The sequence below is a fragment of the Schistocerca nitens genome, chromosome 2 (genome assembly GCF_023898315.1).
Source record: "Schistocerca nitens isolate TAMUIC-IGC-003100 chromosome 2, iqSchNite1.1, whole genome shotgun sequence".
In the NCBI taxonomy this organism is placed as follows: Eukaryota; Metazoa; Arthropoda; class Insecta; order Orthoptera; family Acrididae; genus Schistocerca; species Schistocerca nitens.
Window position 1 is genome coordinate 70,480,453 of NC_064615.1, and position 19,702 is coordinate 70,500,154.

Genomic DNA, 19,702 nt, shown 5'->3' on the forward strand with positions numbered 1-19,702 from the left:
TGTCTATTTCAGTATCCAACCGAACATTTGCCTATAGGGGGTTCAGAAAATCATGAAGAATCTAAAGACGTAGCCTGGACAGAAATTTTAACTTCACTCCTCCGAAATATGACTTTCCCTTTTAGTCATCATTCCCTCAAGTTCCTGGCTTAATCATTATAAGAAGAATCATTCACAGAAAATATTTTTTTCACTTGTAGACACAAGAACAAATAACTTTATTTTTATAAGTTTCATCATAGATTCCAGTAACAAGTTTACGGTTAGAGGCTGCACAAATGCTTCCTCAAGGTACATTAAGTTACAAAACATATCTACAGGATGAAAATGAATTATTCTGCATATCACAAACGTTCATTGCAGTGAAACATGTTTACACAATACAAGTAGAGTTTTATGAGGTTACTTCTTCTGTAGCCCCATCAAACTCCAATTTCACATCTTCTGGTAACCCTTCAACATCTACTTCTGATTCATGGGCATTCAGCATGTTCAGCGTCACTTCAGCAGATTTTCCCATCATTCCAGACTGAGAAACCTGCTGAGTTTGCACATTGGTAATTGTCCTGACTGGGAGACCTGCATCTTCAAATGCTTTCTTCTTAAGAGTAGTCTTGATTTGAGATCTGAAAATTGGGGAAATAGATACATGAAAATTATCTTAGTATGAACATTTTTACTTGATGAAAATAGCAACCAAAAAACAAAAATGAAGAAACTGCCACAAGTACATGATGAATTAACAAGTTTCCTGTGTACAGCACACATACTCAGTTTACATACAATGGTACAATAAATTTGTGAAATTTGCATGTCACAACACTTATAATACGTAGGAGGGCAAGAGTTTCTTTTTGTTACATAAGCTGTTTCACTAGATCATCACATGTGGAACAGAGTCAAATTTTTACCTTGACACCATAATCATAGTAGATTAACCCAGTCGCCTACGATTTTCTGAAATAATATTTGCCACATATTTATTTTTACCATACATTTTTTTCGCATATACATGACCAATTACAAATCATGGACATCTTAGCAATTATTGTCTCACAAATATTCACAAATTCCACAGTTCTTTTGTGTGCAGTACACCATGAAGCATTTGTCCAAATGAAGGGCCACTTTACATTGCTTAGTTCAAAACACAATTCTCCGTGTTGTCCACAAGCATAACAGATGTTGAAGTTTCTAGATTGAGTGGTTTTCTTCTCAGATAACATTTTCAATGGGTAAGATCCCCAACTCCTGCCTTGAATGTTAATGGAATTTTTTCCTTAGACTGGTTGTCCCTTAAAGAGGCAGTCAGGGAGAATCACAATCTTCAAAATCTGCTCTGCTACAGTGAGCTGGAATATAGTGAACTTCATCCTGTAGTGTGCTGTGTTCAGTATATGGTAGATTATGCTTGCACCCTTGTCATGTCCAGAAGATAGAAATTTATCTTCTTATACCCCTCAACATACATTTCCACAAGAGGACAGACAACAATCTGTGTATGTCACCTACACCCATTCTTCACTGTAACTGATAAAACAATTAGGTCTAATCTCTGTTCTTCCAGTGTTATGCAGCCCCACATTCTCCAGTGTACTATGAAGCATTGATAAATGGTGTACTTTTTTATAACCTGATTTTATAGAAACTTGGGTAGCAAATTCAATGAACAGTTGGGAGAGCAGTACCATTTACTGGTGGAACACTGCTGCACACATTTGGAATACAACTGGCAGGAAATTACCACTTTCTTTTTCCTTTCTAGTGCGTATCTTCAGATTGTGACAGTATTTACTTTCTGAAGGACAACGTTATATATTTATATGTCAAATTTAGGTCTCTTTCATGGATTGTACTGGACATATGAAAGTCCGTCCCTAAATTTAATTACATTTTCATCAATGTTGAGGAACAAACATTCTTTGAAATTTGATGATCATGTCTAATTAAGGAATTATTTTCGTACCTTCCTCAGTTTATCATTTAGTATTTCTGATGAAAAAGTAGCAATGCAAAAATACCTGGGGACTGCTGTGAATTGTCTCATGAGAAGACCACACGACAATTGGACTTCCATATTTTCTTTTTGCATTTATAGTGGATCTAGTTCAGAACTCAAATATCAATATCCAAAACCAGATCAATGCAATTCTCAAAAATTCTCAAGAAAATTAACTTTGAAGTTTTCGAGGAGTCTTTAATACTCTAAATCAAAGTCACTTTTTTGATGTCTCGTATGCTCTGTGGTAGAATGCTCACCTGCCATGTGTGGGGCCTGGGTTTGATTCCTAGGTGCCATAAATTTTCAAACAAAGGTGCATACTCTATGAGCATTTCCACAAAGTTTAAAATGGATATAGAAGAAAAAAAATAATTTTTATTTTTATTTTTAATTTGAAACACCTTTATTAACAATATTTTATAAAAGACAAGTAATTAAGAACTTATATTTGCAATGAAAACTGGATTTTTGTGTGCATATATAATAAAAAATAAAAAGACATGAATTTTTCATAAAAATGACAATTAGATATATTTAACTAGTATATATTTGAAAGGCTTGTATATTGATCTGATTATAATTCTGAGAAAAATCAGTTAAGTACTATGTAATATAGTAGAAACTGCACTCTTTTGGATAGCATAGTGAGGTACGTCTTTGCATGCATAATAGCATCATACCATATTTACTCGAATCTAAGCCGCACTTTTTTTCCGGTTTTTGTAATCCAAAAACCCACCTGCGGCTTACGATCGAGCTTTCTTCTCCGCCTCAAGTTTCGACCACTGCATTTTCATACATTATCCAATGAAGTAAATACAAATTCCATATTGTTCACCTTCGAATGTAGCAGCCTTTCAATATACTATGAAAATCTGACTGGCAAGACTGTTCGGGATGTTTGTCAATACGGCCAACTCTACATTCTGAATTTTTTCAAGAGATGGTTGCTAACAGGAACTTTTATGAATTGTGAATCACATGCAGTATTCTCTTCACCATAAGAATAATACAAATGTAAACATTTTGCCACATATTCATTCATGTTTGCTGCTATCTCATTTAAATCCTGTCTGCCTAATAAACTATGAAACTAGAGTGAGATAACAGAACATGCGGAAGAATATACATAATGCGTAATGTTTATATTCGTATTATTCTTATGCTGAATAGTGTTACTGTCAGAAATGAAGCACGGCAACTGACTAGATTTTTAAATCTAAGATGACTAATTTCTGTGCAGAATGTCATGTACTAAAGAGACGTCTGCAAAGATTTTCAAATGGAAAAAAAATTTCGCTAAACTCTCGTTCAGAACATCTTCTGTCAAACACAGTATATTATTTGGTTCTTGTTGACCATTATCAAAGAAAGCAGCAGTGTAAGTAACAACAAATGGCAGTCTCATGCAATTGTTTTGCTAATGAGATAAGTCCTCTTTTTTTTTACTGTAAGTGGCGGTAGCGCGCACAAAAGCAAGCCATGCCGCGAGCAGACAGGCCGTAAACACTCATTGTCAAAATGCAACAAACAATGCATGACACAGTACAATAATGCATTTTCAGCTTAGAGTGACGTAAACACCTATAACAAAGAGAACGGCACTTATCAGATAAAAAAAAAAGCAAGAAATCATTTCAAACCAGACGAAGCACATGAAAAAGGAAGGGTACCTGTATAAATACGGATGGAGCGCCTGACGCATAGCAACGGCTACCTGGTAAAGCTTAACTGCTAAGCTTACGACTCGAACCAAACTACTGTAGCTGTATCTTCATTCATTCGACCTAAATTGTGTCTCATATTAAAGTGGACCAACTTTGTTTCGATTTAGAGGTGCGGTCTAAAGCTTTTCGCTCCCCTTGAATTTCGAGTCTCAAATTTCAGGTGCGGCTTAGAATCGGGAAAATTTTTTTCCTTGATTTCGAGTCTCATTTTTCATGTGCAGCTTAGATTCGAGTGCAGCTTAGATTCGAGTACATACGGTAGATGGCAGGATAAGTTCTTTTATGAAATGGTTTGTATGATACATGTTATGGCAAAGTGAAGTATGCCTGACTTGCACCACAATGCCATGAAACAAAATAAGATTTTTGTGCTGCCACTGGGAAGTTTTTCTTTCTTTATTATAATTATCGTTTCACAGAAAAGTTTGTTTTATTTTAACATTATCAAAACTGTTTTCAGGTAAGTTTTGTATTATAACATTATGATGATAATATACTATTACTACACTTAATTGTGCTCAGGTACTGTTAACTGAAAGTTACCTGATGGAATTTATAATAATTATTGTGATAATAGTAACATTATTGCACTTAATGTTCCAGTATTAACACTATCCCTTATCAGACTCAATATCCCAAGATATACAGACATAAAAGCTGACCTCCACAGAGACTAAGTTGGAGTCATTCAACTAAGGTGGCCAATATAACCGGCTGCCACTCAGAATTCCAAGTCCGATAATATGCACGATCTGGAAATACTGCAGGATGCAGAAGTGCATGGAGGAAGAGCTGTCATTCTTCGCGAGACACTACAGAGCTCTATGTGTTTGTGGACTAGTGCTAATTGTCGTGCAATGTAGAAATGCAGTCGCTAGATCGAGACCCCTTGATGCCTTATTTAATTTGAATTTCAGGTGTCTGCTTCAGTCCTGTCTCATGGAACCTCCAACATAATTTGCTTCACTAATACACCAGTAATAAAAAAAGCCTCCTGAAATAATTCCACCAAACAGCTTGTGGCTGCGACAAGATCAGAACAGATCGTGCTCAAGAGTTTCCTTGGCCTACAATAGCTACCAGGCACCAGCTGTAGTGTTTCGAGAATTTCTGCGTAAATTCTAGAACCACTCGGCCTTCCACCATCTCAAACACACGACATTTTAAATGTGCGTGGGAGAAAGAAACCCTATCTACTGCACATCACCTGTCTGTATGCACAGGTCTGAAGTTTATCGTGATAAGTCGGTAGACATGGCGGTCGAACGGCACCGACAAGTACTTCTCGGTGGCGCCATGGAAGTCGTAATGAAAGCACACAGCAGACCCAAGTAACTTCTGTGTTATTCTGTGCTGTTTTATAACTGTGACTATTGTTAGTGGCAAAAGAACGTATTAGTTGAGAAGACTTTTAAGTAACTTTTAACTTGAACTTGCTAGAGGCAGGACATGTGTATGATTCCTGTATAATAGTCATGGTTATCAAGCCAACTCTGTTGTAAATGTAACTTAATTGTTTCTAATGTGAGACGACACAAGTGACTTACAAGAAGTCAATTGTTTATGTGAGAAGTGTGAATTTCGTTCTTTGTGGAAGTTCAAATATACCGATAGTTGTTAAAAAGTATTCTTCGAGTACCTCATTATTTCACACACACACACACACACACACACACACACACACACACACACACACACAGAGAGAGAGAGAGAGAGAGAGAGAGAGAGAGTCTTAAAGGTTCCTGTGACTAGCATCTTCTTCGGAGAAGTAGTTTGTAGAGATTCCAGACGCCGGCTATCCAGAGAAGAAGATCAGCTGCGCATTCCCAAGTAAGTCAACTCATGTAAGAGAAGTGGGGAGTTTGCACATACACTACACACACTCTTAGTCATCAAAAACGTTAGACAGCCATACGCCACCCACTGCCTTATGCCAGATGTCATCAGACCAGCTGATCGCTGCACTGAGTGTATTATCAACATTTGAGACTCACTATAGGCTATGGGTTTAATAGAAGAGTGAATGCAACACAAACAGCTTCAAACCTTTGTATTGTGTGTGAAGTGAGTGCTTTTGGGAAAACACGTCAGAAGACGATTTTCTTCTTTCAAGACAGATTGTTCTGGCATGAATGGCTTTGCCCTTCAGGAAGTCTTGATAACAAACATTTGTGGTGAACCATGACCATTTAAACGTTGTGCGACATTTGTATTCAATAGGCAAGGTTCAGAAGTCTGGGGGAGTACTGGATGATCTAACTCAAAGCAACATAAGTCAAAGGAATGACCATTGCTGCATTTTTTCTTGAAGGACATCAGTTCGCTCACTGAAAATTCCTATGCCGTATTGTTACTGGTGGTGTGTTATGATGCTTCTATGTTAACTTCTTAAGAAATTAACTGCTGAGACCTAATAAAAAACATGTACTCAAGCAAAATCAGTCTGAACATAATATTTTGCCTCCAGTAGCTCAAAAAGGGTTTTGTGCACTGTGGACCTCTCCCCTGGGGCATGCCTATCACACAGCTGGTATTTGTTGCCAACAACTAACATGCCTTTCAGGTGAAGCATAATAAAAACAACCAATGAAACTGCATCACATGTCGCTACTATAAGATAATGCACTCTGCTGATTTCACAAACAAAGCTATCCAGGAGTTTGTTTCAAAGGTAATCCCTAATGCATTTATTCTTCTGATCTTATGTCCTTGACTGTTTATCATTCTTGCTCCTTATCAAAAAGCCTTTCTGGAAAAAAAAAAAAATTGCAATTCAAACCTGGTTTGATGTCATCTTTAATCCAGATCCTGTAGAATTCTACAGGCAATTGGTAAACTACCTGAGCACTGTCCGACTCTTTTTAGATAACATGAGAGAATAGTATGTTGATGATTAATTTCTGTCCGAGATAAAATAATGGTAAGATAACACACTGTGCTAATAGAAATGAAATGCTACTTACCACGAAAACCATACACCGAAAGTCTATTGTTATGAAACATAAGGTATCCGTAACACCAATGAGCTTACATCGGCACGAATGAGCAAGCTATTACTCACAATGGACTTCAAAATCGTCTGTGTTTACTCGCTGTATTGTGTCACTCTCAAGCAGTACAGAAATGTGGCAGTTCATAAATAAAATAAATAAGATTTCCTTGTTGACTTTAGATCTGGTTGCCTGTAGCTCTGAAAAACAAAACTGATACACGTATGACCTTTACTTCATAGGTGACAATGTTACTTCAGTGCTAGGGAAAAGCTATAGTTTCGCTGCCTCCCTTATTGCCCCAGTTGTGGCTACGACAGCTAAACTGTAATGTAAAAGATGAAATTAGTTGCAATCTCCACATGGAACAACTTTCCTGGACTCAAAATCACACAACGACAAACTTATTTCACACCTTATATGCAAATCACTCACGTTATTCAACGAAAGTGGGACGAATAGATCAATTGAATTTAGCAGGATAATTTTGTGCCAGCCAGGAAGTAACTCGTCATTCACATAGTTGCCAAACATATCCAGTGTTGTTGCCAAGATTCAGTTAGATTACTAGCAAGAAGAAAACCAGCCTATGGTGCTTGAGTTGGCTGCACAGTTATTCTGTCTTAAAGATGTGGCTGCCGAGGCTCGGAATACAAAAAGCATATGTTACTGAGTCTTATTTCTGTAACAAGGTTAGGGACTAGAGTATAGTTACTAATGTGCACCGACTGCAAACTAAACATTACACATCCAGAACTGCCACAATTATTTGCATTTTTCTGTCCTAAGAGTACTGAAAACCAAACAGCTAATCATCAGACAACATTCACATTTCTGGAGCATCTCCAGTGCGTATACCGTCAATGTTATAAGTAGGCAACACATGTTTTTCTATAATAGCAGACTTGGAAAATATTTTTCTTGGAATAAGTGTCACTGGCACTATCCCCAAAATAGAGGAATGAAAAGACAACAACACAGCATTGACCGCAAGGTGTGAACACCCGCAAGGTGACTTTGTAAGTTACAAATAACAAAGTTCCCATCAACAAAGGCTACTGTATTGGAAACCACATACAATGGCAGAAAATGTGGGCTCAAAAAGCTGTTAAAATTAAACCAGTCACAACTAGTAAGGCATCAAGAACGTGAACATTCTCACATTGCTGTAGTAGAAGCACAGGCAGAAAGAGGCAGGTTTCCTAGCCATTGTCATTTACATGTAAAATAAACTTCTTGCAGTCGAAAATGCAATTTTCCAACTTACTGTCACTTATTACATGCAGATTGTTCAGAATATTTCGACAAAGTTACAAGTCTAGAAAACATAGTAGGATAATTCAGCTAAAGTCCTGGAAGTCTATTGCCTATCACTCAGTAGTCAAACATTTTCTAGATGGCATTTCATATAAAATTTTATGTAACTTTGAATGAGGGGGGAGACAGAAAAGGAAAGGGAAGGGAGGGGAAGGGACTACTGATATCAGCGGCATCAGGAGTTTGTGCTGCATCAGCAGTGACGAGCGAAAATGTGTGCCGGACTGGGATTCGAATGCGGGATCTTCTGCTTACTACGCAGTTGCGTAGCAAGTACACTTCATCACCTGGACACAGTGTACATCACAAATGTGAGGTCTATCTTGGCACATCTCTCAGCCAACCCACATTCCCACTAACACCACCGATCCGCAATCCCTGTCCATGTCCTCCATGCTCGCTACTTCGAGATTTCTGCAGGAGGTCAGACATAACTGTGCATCCACACTGAATGTGGAGGATCCACCGCCCAGCAACCAAATTAATTATATGAATGTATAGTGTGTGTTCTTTTGTACATATTCGAAAGGACACACACCGCGTGGGATCCATATATTATGTAACTCTGAAGGAGGAGGAAATGAAAGGAACTATTGATATCAGCTGCATCAGGACTTTGTGCGGCATCAATGGCAACGAGTTAAAATATGTGCCAGACCAGGATTCGAACCCGGGATCTCATGCTTACTTGGCAGCTGCATTAACCACTACACCACTTGGACATGTTCAAAAGAACAGACACTATGCGTTCATAATACTGATTCACCTCGATGGGCAATGATTCCAGCACATTCAGTGTGAATGCATAATTATGTCCAACCCCCTGTTGATATCTCAAAGTAGCAAGTACAGAGGACATGGACAGGGACTACGGATAGATGGCACTATGGAAGAGGGGAATGTGGATTGGCCAAGTCCACGCAACAGCGTTAAAAATTGTATCTGGGTGGCATAGTGGTATTATATTAACTGTAAAATATAAAATGTGTAGTTAGTGACATTTCAGGTGCATAGCAGACAGTAATATTTGTTAAGGAACTACCTGTAGAATTAGTGTATTTAGCACAAGAATGAATTCTGCGCCTATTAGGTGCTAATAATACATGTGATTCATATGCTACACTGAGCATATTGACAGGTGTTTCCTTCAAAACGTTAGGAGTTCTTGCTTCCCCTCTCTGCTTGTTCTTGAGGGAAACATAAGGCAATGTATCAGGGAAGGTGAAGCACCAACACTCCCACACTTTCTTGCTTAAGTACTCAGTACTAGAGTACGCGTGTCACCACTAATGTCATTCAAACCAAGAGGAAATCATAACACCATCAGATTTACTGAGCACTCATATCACTCTGATCATTCAGCTGTTACTATCACCAACTCACAACAGTTACAACATAATTGTTAATGACACATGCCAAGAAAAGCGAAAAGTGCCTTATGAATGAATTTCTACATGCTGTTTGCCTATGACTGAGATCCAAAATAACAATAGATGTTAACACAACAGAGTAAAGGGCACAGCCTTTACTTATTTTTTCGAGTTCTTGCAGTTTGATCTTAATTAATTCCTGATAGTTGTGCATTAATAGGTACATTCTGCTATCAAAATATTCATATGGGTATTATCAAAGTTTAATTGCCTTAACTCTCAATTACCTTAAGCAATACTCAATTTTGGATTGAATGGGCTTCTGAACACAATGTTATTTAGATTTTCAGTCTCTCTCCTGATGACTTGCAGAATGACATCTGAACTGTTTCGACAGTTGTGTTGCCTAGTACCTAAATTCAGGAAGGAGTTGTGGCACCTGGCAGTCACAGCTAAATACAGATATGCGCATATGCGCGAAAATATTCACTGCTGTAAAGGGTACCTGCTTTCCTGCCTACTCTCCATATCGTAATTAGTAAAGTAATATACTGCTCATTCTGCTGGAAAACCACACCACATTCAGCTGTTGCATGGTGCCTGGCATTAAGCGGTGGGTGGCATATGCGTGGCAGCCAGTAGCCGGTGTAGGATGAGGCAACTCTCGAGCATGAACTGTTCTGATTTTCATGTAGCCATAAATAAGCTGTTTGGTGGAATGTTTTCTGCAAGTTTTGCTGTTACTGGTGTATTAGACTGTGAAGCGAATTATATCTGAGGTTCTATCAGACAGAACTTTAGCAGGCGCCTGAAATACGATTTAAAAAAGTAAGGCATTGAGGTGTCTCAAACTCACAACTTCATATCTACATTGCACAGCACTTACCTCTAGATTGCAAGCACATACAGCTCTTTAGTGGCTCAAGAATAATGATGGCATGTCCTCCATACACATGTCCACACCCTGCAGTGTTGCCAAATCATGCATATGGCTGGACTTAGAATTCTTAATGGCAGCCTGTTATATTGGCCACCATGAGCGAACAACTTAGTCTCTGCTGTGACTGACCAGCGACCAAGTCTACGACTGTACTTCTATTACACTTTCCTTATTTTCCTGTACAATGTTTTACAAAATGATACAATTTCTCAAAATGGGTAGCATTGACTTACATCATTATGCCATAAACCCCCTTCATTTGATGAATTTTCTATTTTAATGGCATAGGTATTTGAACTGAACGAAAGGGGGAGGAAAATGGAAAAGGGGGAGGGGGAGCCAAAACATGACTCAAAACCAACAATTACCAGTCTCGAGCACTATCAATTTTTTTTCCACTTTTATGTATTCTATGCTTCCCCAAAATGATTGTAGGACATGCAATTCTGTTTAAAATTTTGCACTCTCCAGGAAGCGAACCCAGCCCCCCCTCCCACAAGGTAGGTGCGCATTGTACCACAGCCAAGCCGCCCATCGATAAAAAAAATTTAAAAAAAAATAAAAAAAAAATATCGGAAAATTTGAAAGTCAATTTTCTCGAGAATTTTTGAGGGTTGCATCAAACTGCTTTGGCCAATTAATACTTGACTTCTGAACTTCACATATTATTAATATGAAAAATTACAAAAATCCTATTGCAGTGCGGTCTCCTTGTTAGTAGTAGTGTTTCAGCGAAAACTGAAGTCTCAATTATTTTTCTTCTTTACCAGTTATCTAGAATGGGAGGTTTCATTGTCTGTAACAGAAGGATGCAGAGGCAAAAGTGCACTTTCAATTCATTCACTGTTACAGGAAAAGAACTTGTGTTGTTGCTTGGATCAAAAACCACTGTTGTAGCTGTAATTTTCTACTAACATATTACTTTGTCGTGTACATTCAATTTGCCCATTATAAAAAATACCACTACTGTTTTCTTTGCTTTGCAATATACCTTTGCACTATCAATGTTTTCAACACTGTCTGAATCACTACAAACACTTTCTTCCAAAAAACACAGAATTCTCACAGCTACTTCTTAGTACATGTTGAGCATGCTGTCACTCACTGAGCTCATGAAACAACTGAATGCTTGCAAACTCAGTTGATGGACTCAATTTCATAAATGTACAACTACTGTCATCTACTGGTGTGGTCATAGAAGTACTACAGAAAGCAGCAACTTCCAGACAAAATATGAGGCTGCTGCAGCACTTTGTCAGCTGTACCCATCACTGAAGTGCAATAAATGGAACCACCAAAATGCCTGTAGGCGAATGGGTTAAGACAACAGGGAGAAAAGTTGCATATAGTGTAACTAGTGTGTTCTGCTCCATCTCAGAACCCAGAAACATCTGAATAGAATTTGACACAGAGTAATTTCTGAACTGCGTTAAATATTTCATCTGTCTCTTAAGCAGCATAACAGGCAACACAATTTCCTGTTTTTGTATTTACATTTATTATAAATTTCTTTTTTACATTGTATGAATAATATTCTTGCTGTTGTCAAGGATTCTATTTCCATTACTTCCGAGTGATAATTTAACTACAACTAGCTGTTTGTCAATCAACTGGATGACTTTTTTTTTAGGAAACTAATTTCAGCAAAAAAAAAATATCTGGGGGTAGGGTCTAGCACACAAAATGCTATGTAACAGGTTGAACACAGAAATTTTGATTTATTCAGTATTTTATATTTGTTGCCATATGGCAACAAACCAGAAACATTGATTAATTATTAACCATAAAATAACAGAGGAATAGAAACATAATCTGTGCTCTCATTTTACATACCTTACAAAACTGACTAGGGATGATATAAGTGGCAGCAGTAACTCACTCTTTCAGCTGCTTTCAAGAGTGTTTATGTACATGCGACCTTCAGTGAAGATTATGGATTTTGAACTGTTTCTGTCCACATAATGATGCTAATCACAATCTACCTCAATGTGGCGAGTCTGTGTACACTGCCACAGAGCATCATTATGAATGTTGTGTAGTTGATAGGTGTGGTGCTGGCATCTACTATCAATACCACAAAGATGCTCCTTGCTACCGGAGGATCACTGGCTACAGCAATGAGACAAGTAGCGAGACACGTCCACAGATGTTCTCCACGCCACCATCGGTGGCCTGCCTTGAAATAGACTGACACACACACACACACACACACACACGTGCACAGAAAGCAGCAAGAAGAGTACCGTGTCCAGCAAAAACAGAGTTAGAGACAACCAGTCACACTCCAGGTTAATATGCAAGTTCCTTGCATATGTTTGTGAACTTTGTCTTAGAATAGTGTTACAAGAAAGAGTTTCTACTGAATGAACAGTGCTACACAAGAGAGTTTCTACTGAACAGTGCTTCGAGTTGTATTACCAGTGTAACATGACCCACAGTCACAGCAAAGGAGAAGTTGTATAACAAAAGATAAGTGTTCATTTTAACTGTAAATATATTTCAATTATTACATGTTTCAAGTGCAATAACCATGACATTTACCAATTGTTCAGAACCCAATTCATTTGTGATGACCTGTCAAAACAATGCATATACAAGTGGTTTCTTTAATATTATATATAAACTAACAGTTTGTTAAAAATATAACAACATCATGCAATAGAGGGTTAAATCCAAAGCAGCAACAAGTAATTACGGGACTAATTAATCTGTGATCACTCATTTCCACATTGATCTTTCCCCCTTCAGTTCATCAAGTTAACATTATTTCTAGAGTGCTCTTGTTGTACATCTGTATTGTACAGTTCACATCCACTTGAACTACTAAAATTCTGAGTGCCGGATGTTTTCAATAAATTTATATACGTCACCTTCTTTGGAGTTCAATATTAACAGATTCTGTCTTTCATTTAACACCATATTTACGAGATTCTTGTACAAGTTGGTTTAAATGACCCACGGCATTTATAATAGTTGTTATTATTATTATTATTACTTATTATTACTATCAGGTGAGTTTTGCTGACATCAGCTACCACTAAAACCTGTATTCCTTTTTGTGCACCAGCGTTACACAATAATCTTCCACAAATAACAAGGATATAGCATATAGTGAATCGTACGACAAAAATATATTTAGAAGAAAAGAAACTAGTCTGAAACATTAATACACCTTTATTCTTATAAAGTCTTCCTTGTTAAGTATGTAAACTGTCTGTTCATTCACTCTTGCATTGTTAATCTGACATGTCACTAAATTCTTCACAGTTTTGGAGTTAAATGACCTTTCAATAGACCTTTCACCTTGTAACTAGCTCGATAATGAACAAACATTGGTCCACAAAAAACTACTTCGTTAGTTCTAGCATCGTGGAAACCAAAAAACGTTCAAACTTAAAGTGTATTATAATGATTATAAAATAAAGAAAACTGGGTCTGCGTGGAGCAGCACAAACTTGTCAGTGAAAAAGATCCCACATGCTGCATTAACTTACACAGTTCTGCCCTTAATGTGCTCACTTATTTTCGTAAGTTCTTCACCAAAGTGTTTGACGGCCTGCCGAAGCATTTCTATTTCTTCATCAGTCCATTTACTGCCACAAAAAAAAAAGAAATTTTTTTACTGTGTTATACCAGTAAATAATTTAAGTAAACAGTGCCAACGCGCAATACTACTAATGAACAAACAAAAAGAGAGAAACAACGAAAAGAAAATAAGTGATTCACATTGAAGGACTATCAATTGTTTGTAAAAGACACAATGAATAGTTTTAATATGTAAACTACTATTATTTTAAAATTGTGAAGAACCAATACCCATACTTGACTACAATTACATTAAGAGTACAATAAAAATGCTAATTATAAACGGATAATCTATTCAAATAAAAGACACTGCAATGGCAGTGTATCTTATTCTGTTAAAGAATGCTAACTGCACTTTCCAACTTCTCAAATTCCAGATAATCACATATTTACCAGTTATTATACATTGCATGAAAGGAGTGAACTGCCTAATCAACATCTGCACCTGGACGGGTTCAACACACGAGCAGAAGAACAACACATTAAAAATAGCGTCCATCACAGTTCTGCCACTAGCATGCAACCACCTCCTGCACATCTAGTGCTTCACCAACACGTGTATGGCACATGTGAATCTGTGTGGATCCCAAAACCTTTTCACATCCAAGCACCTGTGCTGTATGTACACAGACTGAAGCACCAAATGTAAATGTGCACCAAGACCGAGATTCAAACCTGGGTCTCCTGCTCACTAGGTAGATGCGCTAATCACTAGTCCACTCTGGCACAGTGGCTTTGCACAACTGCACTGATTACACTCGCACACCTCCCTCTTCAGTCCTGATTTCCATTCACTCTTCAGCGCACTTGGTATTTCATTTGATGAAGGCACAATCCCTCGTTCCCGGTCAAGGCTGAGATGCTATTCCAATACAGTTTGATTAACTGTGCAATGCTGTTCGGGTGAACAGGGTGTATCAAGTGGGCTGAAGCACGGAAAGGTATTTGGATTGAGGAAGGAGGCATGCTAGGTTAGTCCATGCAGTTGTGCGAAGTCACTGTGCAGTGTGGCATAGTTAGTGCAACTGCCTAGTGAGCAGGAGACTCGGGGTCTGAATACCAGCCTTGGTACAAACTTTCATTTGCCGCTTCAGTCTGCATACATACATTACATGCATGGTAATCATTACATGCAGAAAGCTTCTTACATTTTGACCTACAGCATGCGCAACATCTTCAAGTTTGAGACAGTAATCTGTGACTTTTATTTTGGAGGAATGAATGACAATGTTATTTGTTGCTTTTTTTGGGTGGAGGGGGGGGGTGGGGTGGGGGGAGGGGAGAGGGGAGTACGGTAATTGAACAACTGAAGGATACTCCCTGGGCTACAAAGAATGCAATTTACTTCTGATGTGATAAAGCCTCTGCATACTACACCTTACACGTGAAACAACAACTCAACAATAGTTCCCTAGTTGATGGGTTGGTCTTGGTAGTGCTCACGTTCAACACAATGCTGTTTTTGTAATGGGGATTAGACGAAGATTTAAGTATATATAACATAACTGCAGCTGTTAGCTTGTACTATGGGTACATGTGCTTTTGTAAAGGAAAACAACACAGAGACAATAACAGAAGTAAAGTAACATATTCCACTAATGTTGGAGTATAACTTTTTGAAAACATATTACAAATTTATTATGAACTGTTGGAAATGCACTACAAACTGTACTGAATGTATGGCCTGACAAATAAATAATAACAACTAAAAGAATAAATAATGAAATACAACATTTCATAATGTGTGTGTGTGTGTGTGTGTGTGTGTGTGTGTGTGTGTGTGTGTGGAATGAAAGAAGAAACTACCTGCAACTCTATGTAAAATAATAAGACTTTTATGCACATGTATCAACTCATTAGCCTCAGAAAAGGAAAATAAGATAAGGGGTTCTGAAATAATATTAGTACTGCATGGTACTGAAAATCAGATACTAATATCTCTCTACCTGTGGCACCATACAGGAAAGGAGAAAACAAGAGCACTCAGTTGCATACATTTTAGGTTAGGCTTGACTGTGACTGTAATGAATATTATGTTCAATTCATTTATCTTGGAGGTTCGCGAATGCCCACCCAGACGCGGGAGATTCCTGCGTTGCCAGTTGTATGCGCCAAGAGAAGCAGCGCCATAGTATATAGTTTGCAAACTTACGTTTAGGGGGGAGCGCGCAGTTTATGAAATAAAGCCACCACGGCCGCATTAACCCTTTCGCTGCTACAGAGACGTGCTCCCCGCATTCCGCGATGTGCGCGATTTTGTCATCATTGCACTGCTCGCCTGTGCAGGCACATGGTGTTTTGACTGCTTTGACACACTTTATCATTCGATTTCACAAAAGCAATTTGGCCCAAAAATTTTATTTTTACACACCTTCTTGACTGATACCTTCCCCCCATAAATGACTTAATTTTGTTTTGAAGTTCAACGCAGTTATTGTGCAGCATTAGATGTAGTAAACCATTGCACGAAATTTTGAAGAGTCCATAGCGTTACTTTCCGTATGGTCGATATTAGTTGCCACTAGAAATTTCAAAAAATTTCATTCAAACGAATAAAACTCATGAAGTAATACACTTTGATATTGTTTTTAAATACAGAAAATACTAAGCACCAAACAAGGTTCGAACTCAGAACCTTCCGCTTAGCAGTCATTCACTTTAACCATTACGCTACTGCAGCTCGTCTATTAATACGTCTCCCTGAGGACTTTAAAATATCATGCACAATACCGACAAACACTGTTGGTATGACTATGAATTACTCGCGTTTCGTCGAAGTACAATAGTGAATAAACAATTACCGCTGTTCTTTATTGCGAAAAAGCGATTAGTGAGAATGATACAAATACCTTTCCTTGCTTGAATTGGGAGGCTTATTGCTTGTTTGGTTTAATTAATTAGTAGAATATGAAGCAATTGGTATAAATAATGCTTTTTCCAAACTTTCTATAAAAGAAAGTCTGCTATCAAGACTCTGTTTTTGTTCAATTACTTTATTTATGACTGAACGTTTCTAAAACTGAAGACACTCGTCCGTGCTCTGCACTGCAGTCGAGCTCTGGCAACGCCGTTCTCTGTTTATTGGCTGACTGTTTTGTGACGTCAGATGCGCAGAACGAACCTAAACTCGGCCGCCGTCATAAATGACGCGCACCTAGTTGAAAAAGCAAATTGCTGTAAGCACTCACATTTATTTTTCTTTCTACTGTGTGTTCTGGAGGACTGTACCTCCATTATCAGGTGGCTTACTGTCAATTAATAAGGCATCAACGATTTGCACATACATTTCTACGGATCGGAGCATGGAATGTCAGAGCCCTTAATCGGGCAGGTAGGTTAGAAAATTTAAAAAGGGTAATGGAAAAGTTAAAGCTAGATATAGTGGGAATTAGTGAAGTTCGGTGGCAGGAGGAACAAGACTTCTGGTCAGGTGATTACAGGGTTGTAAATACAAAATTAAATATCGGTAATGCAAGAGTAGGTTTAATAATGAATAAAAAAAGTAGGAGCACAGATAAGCTACTACGAACAACATAGTGAACACATTATTGTAGCAAAGACAGACATGAAGCACACCACACCTACCACAGTAGTACAAGCTCATATGCTAACTAGCTTCACAGACGACGAAGAGACTGAAGAAATGTATGATGAGAGAAAATAAATTATTAAGATAGTAAAGAGAGACGAAAATTTAATAATCATGGGAGACTGGAATTCGATTGTAGGAAAAGGAAGAGAAGAAAAAGTAGTAGGTGAATATGGAATGGGGGTAAGGAATGAAAGAGGAAGCCGCCTGGTAGAATTTTGCACAGAGCGTAACTTGAATCATAACTAACACTTGGTTTAAGAATCATGAAAGAAGATTGTATACTTGGAAGTGGCCTGGAGACAATGGAAAGTTTCAGATAGATTAAAAAATGGTAAGACAGAGATTTAGGAACCAGGTTTTAAATTGTAAGACATTTCCAGGGGCAGATGTGGACTCTGACCACAATCTATTGGTTATGAACTTAGATTAAAGGCAGGAATTTAAGGAGATGGGACCTGGATAAACTGAAAGAACCACAGGTTGTAGAGAGTTTCAGAGAGAGCATTAGAAAATGATTGGCAAGAACGGGGGAAAGAAACACAGTATAAGAAGAATGGGTAGCTTTGAGAGATGAAATAGTGAAGGCAGCAGAGGATCAAGCAGGCAAAAAGACAAGGGCTAGTAGAAATTGTTGGGTAACAGAAGAGATACTGAATTTAATTGATGAAAGGAGAAAATATAAAAAGGCTGTAAATGAAACAGGCAAAAAGAAATACAAACGTCTCAAACATGAGATCCACAGGAAGTGCAAAATGGCTAAGCAGGGAGGGCTACAGGACAAATGTAGGGATGTAGAGGCATATATCACTAGGGGTAAAAATCAAACAATGGAAAATCCAGGATGGAATGTAACAATACGAGAGAAGGAAAGTTTCTACTCACCACATAGCGGAGATGCTGAGCCGCAATAGGCACAATAAAAAGATTCACACAATCATAGCTTTCGGCCATTAAGGCCTTTGTCAGCAGTACACACACATACACACATTCACACACACACACTCACACAAGCGCAACTTGCACACACATCTGCAGTCTCAGAGAGCTGAAACTACACTACAAATGAGTATAGTTTCAGCTCTCTGAGACTGCAGATGTGTGTGCAAGTTGCACTTGCGTGAGTGTGTGTGTGTGTGCGTGTGTATATGTGTGTCTAGTGCTGACAAAGGCCTTAATGGCCGAAAGCTATGATTGTTTGAATCTTTTCATTGTGCCTATCGCGGCTCAGCATCTCTGCTATATGGTGAGTAGTAACTTTCCTTCTCTCATATTGTCACTAGGGGTAAGATAGATACTGCCTACAGGAAAAATAAAGAGAGCATTGGAGAACAGAGAACCACTTGTATGAATATCAAGAGCTCAGGTGGTAAACCAGTTCTAAGCAAAGAAGGGAAGGCAGAAAGATGGAAGGAGTATACAGAGGGTCTACAGGTATGCAAGGGCGATGTACTTCAAGGCAATATTATGGAAATGGAAGAGAACGGAGATGATAATGAAATGGGAGATATGATACTGCATGAGAAGTTTGACAGGGCACTGAAATACTTAAGTCGAAACAAGGCCCTGTGAGTAGACAACATTCCATTAGAACTACTGATAGCCTTGGCAGAGCCAGCCCTGACAAAAACTCTACTATCTGGCGAGCAAGATGTTTGGGAAAGGCAAAATACCCTCAGACTTCAAGAAGAATATAATAATTCCAATTCCAAAGGAAGCAAGCATTGACAGGTATGAAAATTACTGAACTATCAGTTTAATATGTCACGGCTGCAAAATACTAACACGAATTCTTTACAGACATATGGAAAAACTGGTAGAAACCAACATCAAGGAAGATTAGTTTGAATTCCATAGAAATGTTGGAAAACGTGAGGCGATACTGACCCAACGACTTATCTTAGAAGGTAGATTAAGGAAAGGCAACCTACATCTCTAGCATTTGCAGACTTAGAGAAAGCTTTTGACAATGTTGACTGGAATACTCTCTCTCAAATTCCAGAGATGGCAGGGGTCAAATATAGGGAGCGAAAGGCTATTTACAATTTGTACAGAAACCAGATGGCAGTTATAAGAGTTGAGGGACATGAAAGGAAACATCTCCGATGTTATTCAATCTGTATATTGAGCAAGTAGTAAAGGAAACAAAAGAAAAATTTGGAGTAGGAATTAAAATCAATGG

At 38.2% G+C, this 19,702-nt stretch overlaps 1 protein-coding gene across 1 annotated transcript in view; it reads right to left on the minus strand.

Moving 5' to 3' along the window:
- Positions 1–274: 274 nt before the first annotated feature.
- Positions 275–19,702, minus strand: part of LOC126235723 (chromatin complexes subunit BAP18) — a 49,117-nt gene continuing 29,689 nt past the window's right edge. Inside the window, exons 3-4 of the mRNA XM_049944494.1 lie at positions 13,841–13,939; positions 275–626 (exon numbers count right to left, since the gene is read on the minus strand). Coding sequence (XP_049800451.1) covers positions 395–626; positions 13,841–13,939 — 331 coding nt within the window. The 3' untranslated portion in view covers positions 275–394. The remainder of the gene's footprint in view (positions 627–13,840; positions 13,940–19,702) is intronic.